The sequence below is a fragment of the Drosophila hydei genome, unplaced genomic scaffold, assembly GCF_003285905.1.
Source record: "Drosophila hydei strain 15085-1641.00,03,60 unplaced genomic scaffold, DhydRS2 tig00008114-arrow-pilon, whole genome shotgun sequence".
NCBI classification, from domain to species: Eukaryota; Metazoa; Arthropoda; class Insecta; order Diptera; family Drosophilidae; genus Drosophila; species Drosophila hydei.
In genome coordinates, this window is record NW_022045827.1 from 5,517,501 (window position 1) to 5,536,382 (window position 18,882).

An 18,882-nucleotide genomic window follows, 5' to 3' on the forward strand; every position below is an offset into this window, starting at 1 on the left:
TGCACGCACACACGCACACGCTGTGTGACATAAGCAACAACAATGTGGTTTCCATATGTGTGAGCGTGTGTGAGTGTGGCAGGCAGCGCAGAAAAGTATGCTACAACAATTTCGCACGGCGCTGTTAATTGGAAACTGTGTGTGCGAAACTGTAAAACCAATACACACACACACATACATATATAGAAAGAGAGCGCAGAGAGAGAGAGAGAGAGAGAGCGGTGGCGTCCTGTGCAGCAGATTCACAGCTCGCATTAGCTGCAGTTGAGCGAGTGTCAAGGTGAGGCCAGGTGCGACGCAGCCAGGCAGAAAACAGGCAACAACCAGCTGGCAAACAACAACATTGGCAGCAGCAGCAGCAACAACAGCAACAGCTGGCTAAGCTGCTGCACTTTTATTTATTTTTTTTTCGGGGGCCCCATATCTAGATTTGGCATCTGGCCAAATCACGTAATCGGCGACTTGTTTATGGCGCATGTGCCAAAATGGAATGGGCCCAATATTCTCTGAATTGTGCAAAAAACACACAATAAAAACGTGCGCCAGTCACAAGTGTTCGACTAGCAAATACCCAACTAATAGCCAATATCAATCAAGCCTAAACTTTTTGAGCTGACCTACATCAATATGAAGTTTACCATAAGCTCAAAAATAATAATAAATCGTTTAAAGTCTACATAAACTGTAGTTAAATAAAAGTAAAAAGATTTAAAATTTGAAATTTTCAGCTTTTCAAGAGCTTTAAATATGCTTTAGTATGAATCGATATTTATCGATAATTGCGACTTGTGCGCAATATGCAAATGAGTCATAGTTCATCCAATCACCGTTATTTACTTCTGCCTGTTGCATAAGCAGTGACGAGCACCATGCTACTCCTTATTGGCCACTTGCTCAGTGGGCACAGGGTATAATTAATTTCAATTAGCGTCAATTTGTTGAACGTCCTATTTGCGCCACACGGCAATTTGCAATGCTTTTAAAAAAGCCCAAATAAAAATTATTCATAAATCACATTTAATTCGATTTGCTTGAAACTGCTTTAAATATGTGAAGAAAAACGTAGCTCGATTTAAATTTATATTTTTTATTTGTATTTTTTTGCCCTGTGGCAAATGCGAAAATTATGGCTTGCTGCTGCTGCCGCTGCGGCACTTGAAAAGCGCTTTACAGCATATGCCACGCCTCCCAGAGGGAGCGCGTTGCGTGGAGGTTGAGGCTTATGCGCGACCAGCTACTGCGTCCACTGGGAATCGTTACATTCTGCGCGCATAATATTTGCATTCGTTTGCTTTTGTCTTTTACAGTTTTTTTTTTCTACAACATCTGAGCATGTGCCACTTGTTTCGTGGGCGTGGCAGTCCCTAGTGCCTAGCGCTAACTGTAAATGACAATCTGAACAATCTGGTTAATTATGCAAAAAGACTATATAATATATCGACTGACTGTCGGGAGCATTCAAAACGGATTGTCAAACAGCCAGTCGAAGCAAATCAAATATTACTTGACTTGACTAGTTTGACGCTAAGCTGGCTCTTAATATATTATACAGTAAAAATTCTTTAGATGTGATTGTAGAATGCTGCTTTGATCAAGATTGATGGGGTTTCAATTTTGAGCAGAAAACTAATTTGACTCTATCTAGATCTTCTTTCTTGTCTGCTTTGATCAGGGTTTGATTATGTTCTTTTAATGTTTATATTTATATAATTTCAAATTAAAATTTTTTTATAATAACATATTATAAATTTTTTATAATAATATTTTTAATAATATATTATAATAATAAATTTTTATATTAATATATTAAAGGCGCAATATTTAAACAGGTCTGCAGATGACTATATAAATATATAAGACTGATATAAGACTGTTTAAATAGTACAAGATGACTATATAGTTTATTAGATATATTTTTCTTTGAAAAGTCTAAAATCTATATGTGTAGACAGGGCATTAGATAGTTCGTATCACGAATGTTATTCGTAGCTTAACTATGTTTATAGCTGCTTTTATGGCTGGCGGAGCACTTTCAATTAAATTGCAATTTGCGTTGATATAAAATTGCAATTGACGTAATTGGAACTCTGTGTCACTGTGTGTGTGTGTGTTTTTAGTGTATGTGTACGTATGTGTGGGTGTGTGTGCCTATTGGGTGATACTGCTGACATTTTTAAATGCACTCAAATGGCAACTGCACATGAAACGGCAATCAGCATAATTTTAACGATAAATGCAGTTAAAGTTAATTGCATGTAAAAAGTGAGCGCGCGTTGACAGCACTTCATAGGTAATTACATCTCTATCTCTATCTATACATATGTGCACATGAGATATGCATGCGCGTATCTATCCAAGGGGCGCACAGATAACGTATGCGTTAATATACAGTTACAGCCGCCGAGTCGCAGTGTGTCAGCAAAGCCGCGTTAATTTCGAGTGAAAATATTCATTACTCAATGAAAAAGCTGGCTAAAAGGAGGGAATTTATGGCTTGAATCATATGTGAACTGGTTCGCATTTGGTTTACATTTATGTAATGCAGTAAATCTAAGTGCAGATAGACATATGAACTAGTTCATTTTGAGGTATGTTGCTATATTAGAATAATCAGCTGAAATTTTGTGTGTCGCTTTTGTAGCAAAAAGTTTTCAATCATTTAAAAGCTGGTTACTTATAGTTATTAAATATTAAAAATACTTGAACTAGTTCATTTGAGCTTTATATTTAGAGCATATACTCTAATGGCTATATATTAAGATATGATTCGGTAGATGACTGAGTGGTAGGAAGTTTTATATAATTTAAAGCTGAATTTTTAAGCTCTTTAAGCAGTAGAAATATTTGAACTAGTTCATTTGGCCTTTGCATCTAGCGCATATACTTTACTATATATTAAGATAAGATTCGGTAGATGATGTAATTTAAATGATATATATATATAGATGATATAATTTAAAGCTGGATTTTCAAGCTGTTTAAACAGTAGAAATATTTGAACTAGTTCATTTGAGTTTTATATTTAGAGCTTATACTTTAATGACTATATAAAGCTAAGATTCGTTATATGATTGCGTAGTAGAGAGTTTCATATAATTTGATGTTTGTTTAGCCTGGCAAGAAAAATGCATATGAACCAGTTCATAGAAGACTTCTTCTATCTGTTTATGAGAAATTCAGTTCGCTTGAAATTCACTTCACAAGTAAAGATTTAGTTTTGCTTACGGGAAAATGTTAGTTGTTCGATCAGTTTTACATTATTTTTAACAAACGTCGGAAACAAAATTTAAGTTTACTTTTTATATATTTTTTTTTCAAAATTATAAGAAATGTTCCGTTCTTCTTCGGGTCTGCGGCGTCTGATATGCGTTAAAAGTCTCACGCGTACCTGTACAGGCCGATCTCCCAGGTGTCCGAAAATTAAAAAGACGGGCATTTTTATCAACAATCAGTGGTGCACTAGCAAATCGGGCGAAACTTTTGAGACCATAAATCCTGCCACTGAGGACACAATTACTTCTGTTGCGCGAGGAGGCTGCGAGGAGATAGATCTAGCTGTGGAAGCAGCTCAAGAGGCGTTCTTATTGGGCTCGCCATGGCGTCGCATGGATGCCTCGGACAGAGGGCGACTGATGAATCGCCTGGCTGATCTCATAGAACGTGACATCGACTACTTGGCCAGCTTGGAGACACTCGATAATGGCAAGCCCTTTGCCATCTCCAAGGCAGTGGACTTGCCTCTGACTATTAAGCATCTGCGATACTATGCCGGCTGGGCAGACAAGATTCACGGCAAAACCATTGCCGCCGACGGTGACTTCTTTTGCTATACGCGGCACGAGCCAGTTGGTGTGTGCGGCCAAATTATACCCTGGAACTTTCCCCTTCTGATGCTGGCCTGGAAATTGGGACCAGCTCTGGCAACGGGCAACACAATTATTCTGAAGCCAGCCGAGCAGACGCCGCTGACGGCTCTGTACGTTGCACATCTGATTGAGAAAGCAGGCTTCCCGCCAGGCGTAGTGAACATAGTGCCTGGCTATGGTGATATTGGCGCCTATCTAGCCCAACATTCTGGTGTCGACAAAATCGCCTTCACGGGCTCCACGGCCGTGGGCAAACAAATCCAAAAGGCTGCTGGTGAAGAAAACCTGAAGCGAGTGACTCTCGAGTTGGGTGGCAAATCGCCAAACATAGTTCTAGATGATGCTGACCTGGAGTATGCTGTGGAGACGTCCCACTTTGGTCTATTCTTCAACATGGGTCAATGCTGTTGCGCCGCTTCACGCACCTATGTTCAGGATGCGATATACGACGATTTTGTGGAACGCAGTGCGCAGCGCGCCAAGAAACGCGTTGTGGGTGATCCCTTCGATATGGAGACAGAGCAGGGCCCACAGATCAGCGAGAAGCAGATGAAGAAGATCTTGAAGCTAATCAAAACGGGCAAAAAGCAGGGAGCTAAGCTTGTCGCCGGAGGTGAACGAGCTGAACAATCGGGTTACTTTGTGCAGCCCACAGTCTTCGCTGATGTCAAGGACAACATGACCATTGCTAAGAAGGAGATCTTCGGACCTGTGCAGCAGATAATGCGCTTTAAGGACCTGGAGGAGGTAGTCGAGCGTGCCAATAACTCAGAATACGGCCTGGCCGCATCAGTTTTCACCAAAGACCTGGACAAGGCCAACTTTCTGGTCAACAGTCTGCGCGCTGGCACCGTTTGGGTCAACACGTATAATGTGCTTGGTGCACACACGCCCTTCGGAGGCTACAAGATGTCCGGCTGCGGGCGTGAGAACAGCGAATATGCGCTATCAAATTATACCGAAGTTAAGAGTGTTATTGTCAAAGTGTTAGAGAAAAACTCCTAAGTGTGACTTACAGGTTTTAGAAGACAGACTGCAATATTTATTGTATCTTATTACGGACGCTTTATACCAATTGAATAAATTTTACTTTGAGAGATCGAATGACGGACTTGCAAACTTTGTAATTACTAAGCTTGATATAAAATCAATTTATCACAGTTATAATTGCCTTACGACAATTTTGTAGATGGTCTAAAGCAGAAACGTGGCATGACGGGAATTGCATATTTACTCAGGCTTCAGGGTATCTGCTAGTCAAGCACTCCCTTTCTTGCAACTTGTTTACGACTGCTATAGCTGACTAGCTTATAGCCCTCCATTAAGACACATCCAGTGAGAGCAATTTATAATAACTTCCCTTTATTGAAGTTTACCGAAAGTCTCACGAAGATTGAGTTATGAACTATAACGCTTAGCTATTATTAACTAAAGAAAAAAAAAGTGAAAACTTGATGCTTAAATGTTGATTAAAGTTTTCCATCCATTTTCACAAATGATGTGCACTTTTCCTTTTTTTCGAAATTGCGTTATGTAATTGAACGCTGCAAAGGCGGAGGAAAAGTTGGTCCGTCTTTAGGGCACTCGACAGGGCTCGTAGTTTTATTAATTATGAAATTGCTTCCATCTATATATAGATATTTTGTGTATGTGTAGGCGAGAAGTTGGCAACTTTGACTTGAAGTTTGCAACGCTCGAGTAAAATTTGAATATTTGTCTTTTTTAATACCCTGTTCGTATTTTGGGTAGATTTGCATCTTAAATGAGCTGGAGAATGTTGAGAAGAAAGTGTTTTTGTTCTTCAGTGCTCTCACTGAGCCTTACATAAACAGACTCTCAGACAAGCCCAGCTGAAAGCCTCTAGTTTAGATCTATTTCATTTCTTGACCGTCTTTCCTCTAATATTCTGCTGTATATATGTCCTATACCTACCCCACAGAAATAGATAAATATGTAAAGTAGATAAATATATGAATTGATCTCTTTGGAGCCCAACAAATTTGTTTATTGTCTAGTATAAGACAGATTGCAAATAAAAACAGCGATTAATAAAAAAAAAAAAAACTACAATTCTACGCCAACAGCTTGCCGGGTATCTGCTAGTCAGTCACCTTACCTTAGTTCTTGCTAGCTTTATTATCTTTGCTGCATTTTTGACTATAAGAAAGAAACTTTTCTCATTTGCAGATGTGCGCGCTGTGCCACACGTGGAATAACAAATTGAAGCTGCCCAGCACGTCACGCCCACAACGATTACAAGTGCTGCAACTAGACGATAAAGAAGAGGGACAACAAGCACGGGACGAAGAGAAAGAGCAACAGCAACGGCAACGGCAACGGCAACGGCAACACACAAATTTTTATACAAAATACCCCGAACAACTCTAGTGATATGGAACTGTGCATAGCAACAAAGTCAAAAGCTCAAAGTTCAATGCATGAAAGCAACTATCAAAATATTAATATTAATAATAATAAAAGTGAAAGCAACAAAATATGCCACCAAAATCAAATGAATACTCTAACGAATACTCAACTATTCAGCCACAAATGCCACACGAAACACAGAGATCGAGACCACCTGAAAAAGCAACAACAAAACCAACGAGCAACTGCACAAAATAGCAACAAACACAACAACAACACCAACAACAACAACAACAACAACAGCAACAATTGCTATCTGCCATGCCACAGACTTTATCAACTGCTGCCACTGCTGCTACTGCTGTTAGCATTGCTGCCACATGCGACAGCATCACCCGGCAGTAGTCGACGTGATGCTCTGCTCGCCTACTATAAACGTGCTCAGGTGCGCGAGAGCGTGCCGGAATACCAGCTGCACGAGGCGACCGGCTTTGATTTCGATGAGCTGTTGCCCGTGGGCAGCGTGGTGTCCGCTCTGACTAATGCGGAACGCTTACGCAAACGCAGCGCCACAACAACAACAACAACTGTCGAAGGCACACCACCAACAACGGCAGCGACAACAACAACAACAGCACCACAAACAACCACATCAGCAACAGTCACAGCCACTGGCAGTAGCAGCAAAAAGCCAGAGAAATGTGAGCCAAAAGTCCTAGAGACGCTGCCCGATGAGCCGGTAAGTTTTGACTATTTGTCATTAATACTTAGATTAACACTTTTTAATAATAAATACAAGCAACTGATGGGGACATTTGTACCTTCAGCAGTGGAGACGCATAATAGTCCATTAAATGCTTAAAACTGCTCATAAGGCAAACATAATTCTTATTTTAACAGATATTCTCATAGCTCATACATGAGACTGCTATTAACAGTTTCTCTGTAAGAGCGACGACTTACAGTCTGTTAAGATATTGAAGATTTTATAAGCCATTCGAATAGCTAATGCATATCACTGTTATTAACATTTCTGCTGCTTTAGGAACAGCTATGAGAGCTGTCTGTTAAATCTTAAAAGTACATAAGGCAGCTCTTAACAGTCTTTCTGTAAGTTTCGTTCTCACGAGCGATGATTTACAGTCTGTTAATGTATTCAAGCTTTTATAAGACAAGCAAATCACTGTTATTAACATTTCTGCTTCTTAAAGAACTGCTATGAGAGCTGTCAGTTCAAATTAAACCAATCTGCTCTACTAATTTGATATGGAGATCAGTGTCAAATAACTCAATATTCTTCTTTTAATACCGTTTTCGATTTACTAGTTTGAGATGTGAGCTTACGGGAATAAAAGAGCACTTTAAAGCGCACCATAACTTTGTTGACAGAACATTTATCAGATTTAATTGGATAATCCATTAATTATCTCAATTTGGTAAGCTATTTCTGTCATCCAGTTGGGTCATTTGGGAGACAATGGTTTTGGTTGTGGGAAAAATTGCAGCTTGCAATCGACCCAAAGCGGGCAATTAGCATGAATATTTAAAACTGCTAGCTTGGCAGTTGATAAAATGCTACTCGGTCGAAACTGTCACAAGCAGAAGCGGCAGCAGCAGCAGCAAAGGGGCGGGGCGATTTCTTTTTTCGGTGTCTAATCAATAAAATTGCTGAGGCAGCAACCCCACTTGGCACCCTGGTCTCCCACTGACGTGGCTTCTCGAGCATAAGTTGAATCAGGCTTTCGCATTTTCATGCTGACAAAAATCTTTTTGCGCGCACGAAATTCGAAAGAAAAACCCAGCCAAGAGCCCGTCCCGCCACGCCATGTTGTTGACGGTCGTAAAAAATATTTCGCATACGCCATGTCTGACGCACATACTATCTAGCCACAAGACGAGGGCGAACAGCGCATGGGGTGTAGCAGGGTTACAGGTATTACATGGGATTTGCAAGCAGGCAGCCGACAGTAGGAAAACAGCTCGTCGTCTGCTTGACGGCATGTCACGCGTTTTGCTCTCGCAAGTTAATTAAAAGATACTAAAGAAGTCACAGCCACAGGCTCTGGGTGGTATCTTGGCCTGTATCTGGCTGCCAGTAACTGGCGTGCGGTCTATCAACGATATTTTAATTGAATTTGCATGACAATTCCAGTGCGAACTTGAAATTTAAAGATAGCGAAACTCTCAACCACAACCTCATCAGCCAATCAGCTAGTCAGAGATGAGCGCGTGACTGTCATTAGATATGATAGATATACGAATGTATTTTACAAGCGGAAAATGTCATTATCGATAAATTGGCATATCAGCTTAAAGTGTTATCGAGCTGTGAGTTAGCAAGCAACGTCTTTTATTTATATCGATAGCCAATGTTAATCGTGCCTAGTCGCATTTTCCAATTTTAAATTCTTCCATCAGTTGCTTTGCAGCTATTTTTAGCCAGCTGCGCGATTCGTATAAATATTCAATGGGACAACGTGTAAACAATGTGCCACGTCGCAGCAATTCCACTTCTTGCCTGATTCGCCCACTCATATACACACTGAGAGAATGGGCGATCGATGAGGCTGACTGGCTTGCTGGCTGGATGCTGGGCCTTGACGCAATTGCCAAGCAGCTGAGAGCCATAATTAAAAGATACAATTTCAATTGCTCTGAACAAAATGGCAAGCAAATTTGTAAATTGCCATTAGGTTGCTCTTGGTGTGTGTGTGTGTGTGTGCGATTTGGATCTATACACTTGAGTGTGTCATACTTAGCCACGTAGGTCCCCACTTGGCTATATATAAAAACGCTGTACAATATAATGAATAAAGTGGCGCACATTGCAGCACAGCTGGGCTTGGGGTAGGAGTCAAAAAAATAATAATAATAATAAAAAAAGCAGCTACTGGGCACACCGAAGCTCGAATACTCTAACAATTGTTAAACGTTCAAGTAAGCAGAAAATAATTTTTTCCTAAAAAGTTTCTTAGTTAATGAAGATTTTCAGCTTGTCAGCCGTACAGTGAAGTTTCCCGTTTAAACTTAAAAGATTTTCCTTCTATAAGTTACATAGTTTATAACATACTTATAATACTCTTTGGCGGTGTATGCTGAAGCGCATTTGGGAGCTTGTCCCGGCTGCCTTTTGTTTGGCTGTGCGGCTCTGGTCAACAGCGGACGCGTTGTCCAATGCCTGTCAAGCGTTATTGTTGTTGCTTGTTCTTATTGTTATTGTTATTGTCATTGTTGGTGCTGTTGCTGTTGCTGCTCCTCTTGGCAGCGTTTGCTTTTGTTACGCTTCAACAACAGGCTCACAAATTTATATGTACGCTGTGCCGCTGCCTATTTGTTTGCCTTTGTTTCAATAACAACGACAGCCGGCACAGCAACGACAACCACAGTGAAGCAACAACATAACTAACACAACACAATGCAACGTCAAAAATATTTAACTAATTGCACCCCGCTGATTTAGCTTGTGCATTGCATCGGAGTTATATCTTATACAAAAAGAGTTTTTCAATAGAATACTTTTATGATTTATTTATACTTACAACCATTTAAACAAGAGCTATTGAACTTTTTCTTTTGCATCGTAAATAATTGCAATATAAATAAATAGAAAAATTGTTTTATTCTCAATAATAAATGCAAGAATATAACATAAAGATGCCATCTGTTAACAGAAAATGTTAGATTAACAGCTGTTAACTTTCTAAATACTGAAATGAAAAAAGTGTTGCATAACCTCTAGGCTCAAACCGGAAATGTCTGACAACGCCATCTATAGCTACCATTTCAGTTACGTATGTAGAGCAAATACAAAAAAAATTAAAATCAAATCCATTTCACACACATTCGTATTCGTAAATAAAAAAAAAGTTGCATAAGCTCAAGGCGCAAGCCGGAAATCTGCCTGAGAAATAGCCACGTCGCCTGCAGCTTGATTTGGCGCATGCTTAAATGCTTCGTTTTTGAATTACACTTCTTCAGCACATTCAAAACTTTAAGCGCGTGATCCACAATTTGCGTGTGCTGCTTGAATAAGCAAACGTTTTGCTAAATTGCAATGCGGCTGAGACTTGAAGGCACACTCAAGCAGGTCGCCCCACAGGCAGTCAGGCAGTTGCACTGCATAATGAAGATGTGCTCCGAGTAGTGCATACTTCTAAGCTGCCCAGATGAGATTTGTAAGTGTCAACAGCAGCAAAACACAAAACAAAAACACGAAGAATAAACGCAAAGCAAAGCAGCTGACATATTTTATTCATTAAGCACAAAGCGAATAACACGATGGCAAAACATGCAAATGGCAACAACAACAACAGCCACAACGTCGACGACAACGACGACCAAATGCCATATGGGCATGTAAATATTTTTATGGTCATAAGTAAGAATTTTGTATAAACATACACTGAGAGAAACAGCTAAAAAAATTAACGTTTTATTAAATAAATAAATAAAATAAAAAAACTAAACTGAATTTCAATATCTTTGAGTATATTTAAGTCAATTAGCAGCTTGTACCAGAGCCTAGCACATGCTAGTCATTTTTTCTTTGAGTGTACAAAAACATATGTATATGTGTATTACATATATACATATATACATGCATAATGCCGGCATATCCGAGTGCGCGACGAGATGTCGAGGCATGAGACATTAAAAAGCCAGTAAAACGCGCTTTACGGATTTCATTTCAACTGCTTGTGGGCTGAGTGTGTGTGTGAGTGTGTGTGGCACAACACTTGGCATAGTTGCTGGCTTTATTTACATGTGTATAAACAGCCATGTGTATGTGCGCCTGCAAATATATGCATGTTTTATTGCACACTCGCTTCTGTTTTGTGGTTTTTGCTATTTACAAGTGTTTCACATTTGTTTTTGTTGTTTGTTTGTTTCTTTCTTTGGCGGAGACCGCAACACGCCTGAATGAATCGACCCTCTCGATGCATGTGTGTGTGTGTTAGTTATTTGTGTACAAATATGTTTGTTTCTTGTTAATAATTCATTTGGCTTTTCATCTGGCACACATATCGTATACGCAATGTGGTCGCCCCAGCGCGTCGAGCATTGCTAATGGGAAATATTTGTTTGAAAAGCCAAAGGTGACTCACCCACACACATACAGGTACACACACATTCTTCCGCCTATACACACACACACACAACCACTCCCTGCACGCCTCAGCCCATCTTAATCCCCTTCACTCTCGACGTGCTGCGGTTACCTTTTGTTACCAAAAGGCATAATGATGTCATCAGAGTTGTCCTTTACAGCGTATCCTCGACGCATCTGTGCCCACTAAAGTCGAGCTCTTTATATATATATATATATATATACATAGCATTAGTAGCATTTTGTTGCGCTGCCTGGACATTAAATCGTATTATTTGCCAAGAACTTTTTGCATGCCAGTACGCAGCACCAGGACCAGCACCAGGACAAAGGTGTTGAACCGGGCAAAAGCATGCGTCATGTGAATAATTAATAGCCTACACACCGAGTAGAAAAGGCGCTTTGTGCTGGGGTCATCTTATTTACGTATGCTTAATTTTCTTCGCGTTCACACCAATTATATCACCCACTTAAGGTTAGCACGCATTTTCGACCGCTTACATGTGATATCCTGGCTAAGGTGTGCTTCAGTCCAGGGTAAACAAAGTATTATAACTCTCGAGAGTCATGTGTGCAGCACAGCTTATCATATTACTAGCTCGGATTACAGCTCCTTTTACGCTCTGCTTTGCTTTTTGCAAATTTTCAATGCTTTCCACTTGGGTTTGTTCTTCGGTGTGTGTCTGAGTGTGTGCCGGTGTGTGTGTGTGTACAGTTATGTGCTTAAAATAACTTTGTCTTCAGGGTGTTGTCCATTTCTGTTCGTATTCTTCGTATTCGTAAACGTTGCATAAGTATAGCTACTTGATAAAAAGCAAAGAGGCAAGGGAAAATTTGTGGAAAATATATAAATATAAAATACGTCTAGGGAATCGAACCTGTATATAGCATATGTGTTGCCTCTCTTGAAAATCGTTGAATTGATTTATTTATCATATTTGTTGCCTTCTATTGAATTTTCAGTTTTACACCTTCACCGAAATAGCCGAGGACGCAGCACGCAAATTCACGGAATTCCTATCGAATAAATTTCCAAATGCCAACATGCCCATTGCCATCGATGAGCAGACGCGCGCGGAGGTTAGCCGTCGGGCGAATGCCATTGCCAGCCACGCCCTCAACGAGGATGACAATCTGTTGGCATTTGCCATCGCGGCGCCCAGCATACACACAGTCGTTGTCAAATTCAGGGACAATGTGACGGTCAGTCTGAGCCTGCGACAATAAAAGCAAATAGCATTTAGCTTACATTGCGCTTAACTGATTTATGTTTTCTTTTCATTTTTCTTTTGGCTCTTCCTATTTAACTTTCAGATACCACCGAATGAGGTGCATAATAAGGCGTACTTGGGTTCCTATTGGCGGGAATTGGGGTGAGTTGAATTTGAAAAAAATCTATAAAAATTATATATTAAAAACAATCCTTACAAAAATATTAAAATATGATCACAATTCATATAAAATGAAGTTTCTATGCTTAAATATTTATTACATTTTTATATAAATATATATTTTCATTTTCTATTTAAGTTTAGATTGTTTAGCTATTTTTATTTAACTCAAAATGCCCATTGAGTTTTATTAAAAGGTTTTAATTTTTGATTTTCCCCAAGGATCAAACAAAGCACATATACTAAATATAATTATATTAACTTATGTTAGCTTAACTAATGTTGCGTGCAGTTGACAGTTCACTAATTGCTTTGATCCAATCGAAAATACTTATAGAGCCGCCTGGAACAGCAGCGATGGCACCCAGGAATGGGGTGCGCCCTTTCGTGACTGCAACCTGTTGACGGGGCGCTGGCTGTGGCCATTTCGCATATCATTCACCGACCACCGAATCAAGTGAGCTTTTAATATGAATTATATATATTTCTAACACTATGAAATAGTTTAGAATAATTGAGTGATTGAAGATCGAAGAGCTGGTCTTAAGCTGTCGGAGTTAGATAAGTTGACTTAGTTATTTGATTGAAAATGATTTCGACTTATTGACGGACAGAAACCATAACTAAATTATTTTATATGAAAGTACTTCTACTTCATATTGTGTGATCTACAAAAACAACAATAGCTAAGAAGCTGCTGTAATTCTTATTTGAGTTCATTAATCTATTTATAAAGTTTTCTCCACAGATTTAGGCTTCACTTCAGTTATTAAACATTTCTTAGCTGTTAAAAATAATAAATTTTTAAAAAATATTTTGAATTACTTATTTATATTTAAACATTACAGAATTGTTGCTGCTGCATTCGTAGCTGCCGATGAGGATGTGTGCAACGATGGCCTGGAGGAGGTGTTTGGCAGGCGTCACGGGTAGGACAAGCCTCAATAAGAACTATATCTATAACTAAACAACATTTTGCTTTATGTATTGTTCAGCTGCGATCGCAATACTACATTCTGCCTGCTCGTGGAGAATAAGCCGGCGGCCAGTCGTGATGTCTACACGTGTTTGTGCCGCGAATCCTATTACCTGCCGAATGCCACGTTGCAGGGTTTTCGCGGTGATTTGGTGGAGCTATCCGAGGGCTACGACAATTATTCGTGTATACCCTGTCCGGGTGGCTGCAGTCACTGCGATCTGCATGGCATTTGCCTCAACTTTCAGGAGGAGGACACGCTCAATTTGGATGCCTGTCTGCGCCTGCTGGTCGCCATTGTCCTGGGCGCCTGCATTCTGTGCTGCGTGGTGCTCAGCGTGATCGTGTTTAGGCAACGCAAGTGCAAGGTGAAGATGGCTAGCAGAGACTCTTTAGAAAAGCATGTATTTAACATGTTCTATTTCAGGCCATTGCCTCGGGCATGTGGACTGTGCTGGAGACCATACTGCTGGGCATTGTTTTACTTTATGCATCGGTGGGTTAGTCTGACCGAGGAACTTATCTATATAGTAATGAAATTTGCTCGCAGGTTGCCGTCCATTTCTTTCCCGCCTCCACGGAGCGCTGCCTGCTGGAACCCTGGCTGCGTGAGATTGGCTTTATCACCTGTTATGGAGCAATTATACTGAAGCTTTATCGTCATCTGGTGGACTTTCGCACACGCAAAGCTCACCGTTGGGTGCTCCGCGATGTGGATCTGCTCAAGTATCTGGGCACCATGGTATTTGCTGTTACCTGCTATATGTCCGCGTTCACGGCCTCGTCGCTAGATCTGCTGGAGAGCGCTCAGCTAGAGAGTCTGCGGGAGGTCAGCACCAACACTTGCCATCCCCTCAAATGGGAACTGGTGACGCAGACCAGCGAGATGCTCATCCTGTGCTTTGGCCTCCATTTGGCCATTGCCAGTCGCAATGCCAATACACAGTTTCGGGTGAGCAAGCTGCTTTCATTTGATAGTTTAATTGAAATTTATATCTATTAAGATTAAATCGATAAATATTAATTTCTAATCGAATTAATAATATATTTCGAAAATATACAGACAACTTTAAATGTGGAGTGTATATTATTTAAATCATACGCAGAACAAGCTATTATAATATTTTGTCTTTAACATTGTAATTCTATTAAATCGATAAATATCGATTAGTTGAAAGTCTTAAATACGCTTTTAGCATGAATAGATACAATGAAATATGATTTGGATTTGAAGTTATAAATATATAATTTTTTTCTCACATATCGATAATTATCGATCGCTATAAAATAAATGAATAGTACGATTTTGAAGTGAGACTGTACTTTGATTACAAAGCATAGCATGGAATAAATTCTATCAAGCCACATATGATCAAAATCGATATATATCGGTTATATTATTATTGATTATTGGTCTAAATAACTTGAATAATCTTCATGTTTCTATTAAAATTTGATCTAAGATGAAACTTAATTATCTAACTACATTTTATTCTTCTCATTTCTAAACAACAATAAATTTACTCAAAACGATTTTTCTTACAAATATTTTTCTTTACCATTTTTACCTTTTTGCAGGAGCGTCAATTTCTAGTGACAACGTTGACGCTGGAGTTCCTTGTGTCATCCAGTTTCTATTTTCTGCGCTTTGTCTATTTGCCGGAAATGAGTCCCAGCGCCATTTTGCTGGCGCTGTTTGTGCGCTCGCAGCTGACGAATAGCTTCGCCTTGGGTTTGATATTTGTGCCAAAATTGTGGTATCAACACAAGCAGGTAACACAATTAGATGACAATTTTTTCTACGGCGCTTGAGTTTTTCATATGATTTTCAATTAACATTTCGTTTACCATTAAGATTTATTTCTTGCTAACAAAATGAAAAAAAAAGAAAAATAATGAAAAAAGTGCGTCCAAAGTTTGTTCGAGTTCAATACATATACCATATATTACATATATATATATTATATATATGTATCTGCATATATATACTAGAAAGTTGAGATATTCCCGCCGTAGGTTCAATTTGTGCTCATTTGTCCGCAGTCGCTACGTCACATCTCGTCTTGTATTGGTCCAAGTATATCGTAAATCGTATATCGTAAATCGTAAATCGTACTCGTTCATGTATTTGGTATTGACATTTGGTTGAGGAAACGATTTTTGTAAAAAAAAAACATCAAAATGTATTTTGACAGCGCCGAAGAAAGCTTTTTGCTAAATACAAAATTAATTTCATAGATTGAAAAATAGTTTATAATTTGTCGAGTTGAATTTCTTATGCGTTTTATTCATTTTTGGAGTTACATAATACAATTTTTAGTATTAAGCTAACATTTTCATGAATTTTAGTCAAGCTATGAAGTTGCTGCAAGTGTCATTTTTGTACCCGAATGTTTACTGTATGTATTTATCGAAGCTCTTGATTTCAACTCATGTTTCTCATTTCGTTCTAACTGCACTCGAATTGTTAAGTTGGCACAACTGTACTTTTTACTCGTTTTTGTTTAATTAAGACGTTAACCAACACTATGGCTGCATGCGTGTGTTTGCATGCATTTACTTAACACAACAGCTAAGACAACAAAACAATTTATAATGACAAAAATCGGTTTCCTTTTAATACCCAACATGTATACCAAAACTATAGAGTATTTCCTTCTTCTTCCACACTATAAACTATAACTCTGTGTCTCTCACACTCTCTGTGCTTCTCTCTATATCTGTCTCTCTGTAATTCTTTGTTTACCCGTGATACTCGCTGTCTAACTCTCTCAACATAGTAGTTACTTTAGCTAAAGCCCAACAAAACGTCTAGTCTCGTCGCTATTTATGTTTAGATTTTGACCTATGTTTATCTCATTTACAGCACCACAAGAGACATAACCACGCCCACGCCCCAACAGACACACATTTATAAGAACACTAATCTATAAGTCATACACAAGCTCAGAGAAAACTGACTTCAAATTTTAAAATATAAAATTTATAAGCTGAAAGGCAAAACTCTTAACTTAAGTTGAAAAAAACTCGATTAATCTTTCATTAAGAATATCAAGTAAAAACATTAATTTTCAAAGTCTTTTCAGGGCTTAATTTAAAATTAAAAAATCCCAAAAATTGTCTAAAGTTTACAAACAAAATATATTTAATATTTTTATATTCAAATTGAAAGAATTTTCACACACTTTTTCTCTGAGTGTAATCATACAAATTCAATACACAATTTGACACAAAGCGCACTAAAAGTTTCTTCTATTCTTTTATCAATACTTAACTTTAATAAATATTATTTTTCTATTTGTTAACCCTTGATGTTCAGTTTGAATTTCCGTTTCCTTTACCATTTCCTTTTCAACTGTTTCAACCGCTAAGCGTTAGCTTTTCCGTTTTTGTTTCTGTTTCCGTTTCTGTTTCCGTTTTCGTTCCGTTCCCGTACGGTGCTGAGTGTGTGGTTTGCGGTGTTTGTTGCATCTTCATAGCTTGCAGGTTCGTTCGCTTGCGTATGATCTATCAATGCGTTTACCTGTGGATGCTTTCAAGGGTACGTCACACGATGCCGGCCAGCGTTTGGGCGGCGGCTATGCGGGCCTGTGCCTGGGCGATCCCGACATTGGTGAGCTAACCATATCCGAAATGAGTCCCGAGGATATACGTGCCGAACTCAAAAGGTGAGCACCATTAACATGCCCCTTGCCATGTGTACCAATACGTTTCATTGCCATTCCGTTCCGTTCCGTTCCGCCCGACTGCAGACTGTACACACAACTGGAGATACTGAAGAACAAGACACTGCGCCAGGATAATCCGCACATTAGCAAAAGGCGCGGCGGTCGCAAGGCGGGCCATCGTCGCTTTTCATTGCAAGTAAGTGACTGAAGATCAACTGGCCGTCAAGTCAGCGTCTTCACTGTAAAATACATTTACATCAAGGCCCAGTCCAGCCAGTGAAACGAACAAAGCTCTTACTTCCTAAGCAAAGCCAAAAGTTGTCTCGATGTTTTAAAAACGCAAAAACCAAGTTCCCCTAGTCCGAGCCCCCTATCAAAGCCTAAGCTCTCCCACTTTGTCTCTATAACTCTATTTTTCTCTCTTACTCTCTCTCTCTATTGAACTCAATTTCCACTTGTAAAATCTTTCTGTGTCAATATATATGAATATTAATATGAAATATCTATATATATATCATTGTTCTTGTCATGACTTGTACTATATAATGAAACAAACAAAAAACTCAAACCCACCAACAAAAACCAAATATACTGTATGTAGAAAAAGGGCAGCAAAGATAAGGTAAGCAACGTCAGTCTCTCTCTCTCTCTCTGTCTCTCTGTCTATTTCACTGTTAAATACACGTAAAGCTAACCTAAAAAAATATCTTAAACATAACCTAACTATGTGTTGTGCCTAACCTAAAATATAAATAATAAAAAGTATAGAAATGCGCACGTTTGTCTATAGCGCCTAAATCTACGTAACATATCGTTAAGTCTTTTACAACCACTGAGCATGCAGGCCTGAGCTACCAAAAACCCACTAAAAAAAACAAATTAACTGATTGTGCCGTGTCCTTTGAGTCTCTGTCTGTCAGTGTCCCCCCAACATGCATGAACACCCAATAGCACTTCATATACTCGTATCTAAACTAAAACTAAAACAACAATAAAAAAACAAACAGAAACTAACAATGCACTAAACAAAATAATATTGCTGAATCGAGAAACTGCCCTATATAATATATAGAAAAACCTTTCGCAGGCTTTAAGTGCCAAACATCGCAGCAATAAGCATCATCAGGATATTGAGATAACCGAAGCGGAGCCATCACGCACGCCCGAGGACTCAGTTTGCAGTGGCGAGGGACCGACAGATACCTATGCCGAAATATCGGGCATATCGCATTCAATGCTATCCCATTCCATGGTCTCGCATTCCGTTGTCTCGCATTCCAAGTAAACCTTGAGCGATGCGCCCCAGATACTGTATATAACTCAAAGGAAGATAAAACACAAAAACTAGGTATATATTAATACTATATATATATATATATATCTATATATAGTATATAGTATATATATATGTGAATGTATGTAACTGAGAATTAGGTGCAGCATTATAACAAATAGCGCAACAACACAAACAATAAAAGAAATTACTTTAATTTTTTTGCAATGAGAA

The 18,882-nt window shown here is 39.0% G+C and overlaps 2 protein-coding genes across 8 annotated transcripts in view; both read left to right on the forward strand.

Moving 5' to 3' along the window:
- The window catches only part of LOC111605485 (probable G-protein coupled receptor 158), a 30,329-nt gene extending 11,511 nt beyond the window's left edge, over window positions 1-18,818 (forward strand). For 2 of the 7 annotated variants that reach the window (XM_023324021.2, XM_023324022.2), the window contains exons 3-15: window positions 6,054-6,972; window positions 12,304-12,543; window positions 12,655-12,713; window positions 13,069-13,188; window positions 13,580-13,660; window positions 13,727-14,075; window positions 14,135-14,203; window positions 14,258-14,659; window positions 15,286-15,480; window positions 17,194-17,375; window positions 17,460-17,571; window positions 17,977-17,997; window positions 18,463-18,818. In XM_023324021.2, coding sequence (XP_023179789.2) covers window positions 6,259-6,972; window positions 12,304-12,543; window positions 12,655-12,713; window positions 13,069-13,188; window positions 13,580-13,660; window positions 13,727-14,075; window positions 14,135-14,203; window positions 14,258-14,659; window positions 15,286-15,480; window positions 17,194-17,375; window positions 17,460-17,571; window positions 17,977-17,997; window positions 18,463-18,660 — 2,742 coding nt within the window. In that variant the 5' untranslated portion in view covers window positions 6,054-6,258 and the 3' untranslated portion in view covers window positions 18,661-18,818. The other 5 variants (XM_023324024.2, XM_023324023.2, XM_023324025.2 and 2 more) reach the window with 5 other exon arrangements.
- On the forward strand, window positions 3,242-4,970 carry LOC111605487 (aldehyde dehydrogenase, mitochondrial-like). The gene has a single exon (XM_023324029.2). It carries the CDS (start codon window positions 3,330-3,332, stop codon window positions 4,869-4,871), a length of 1,542 nt encoding a protein of 513 aa, XP_023179797.1. The 5' UTR covers window positions 3,242-3,329; the 3' UTR covers window positions 4,872-4,970.
- Window positions 18,819-18,882: the final 64 nt, after the last annotated feature.

Coding starts and splice junctions, on each gene's coding strand:
- LOC111605487 (XM_023324029.2), top strand. CDS start 3,330: ATGTTCCGTTCTTCTTCGGGTCTGCGGCGTCTGATATGCGTTAAAAGT.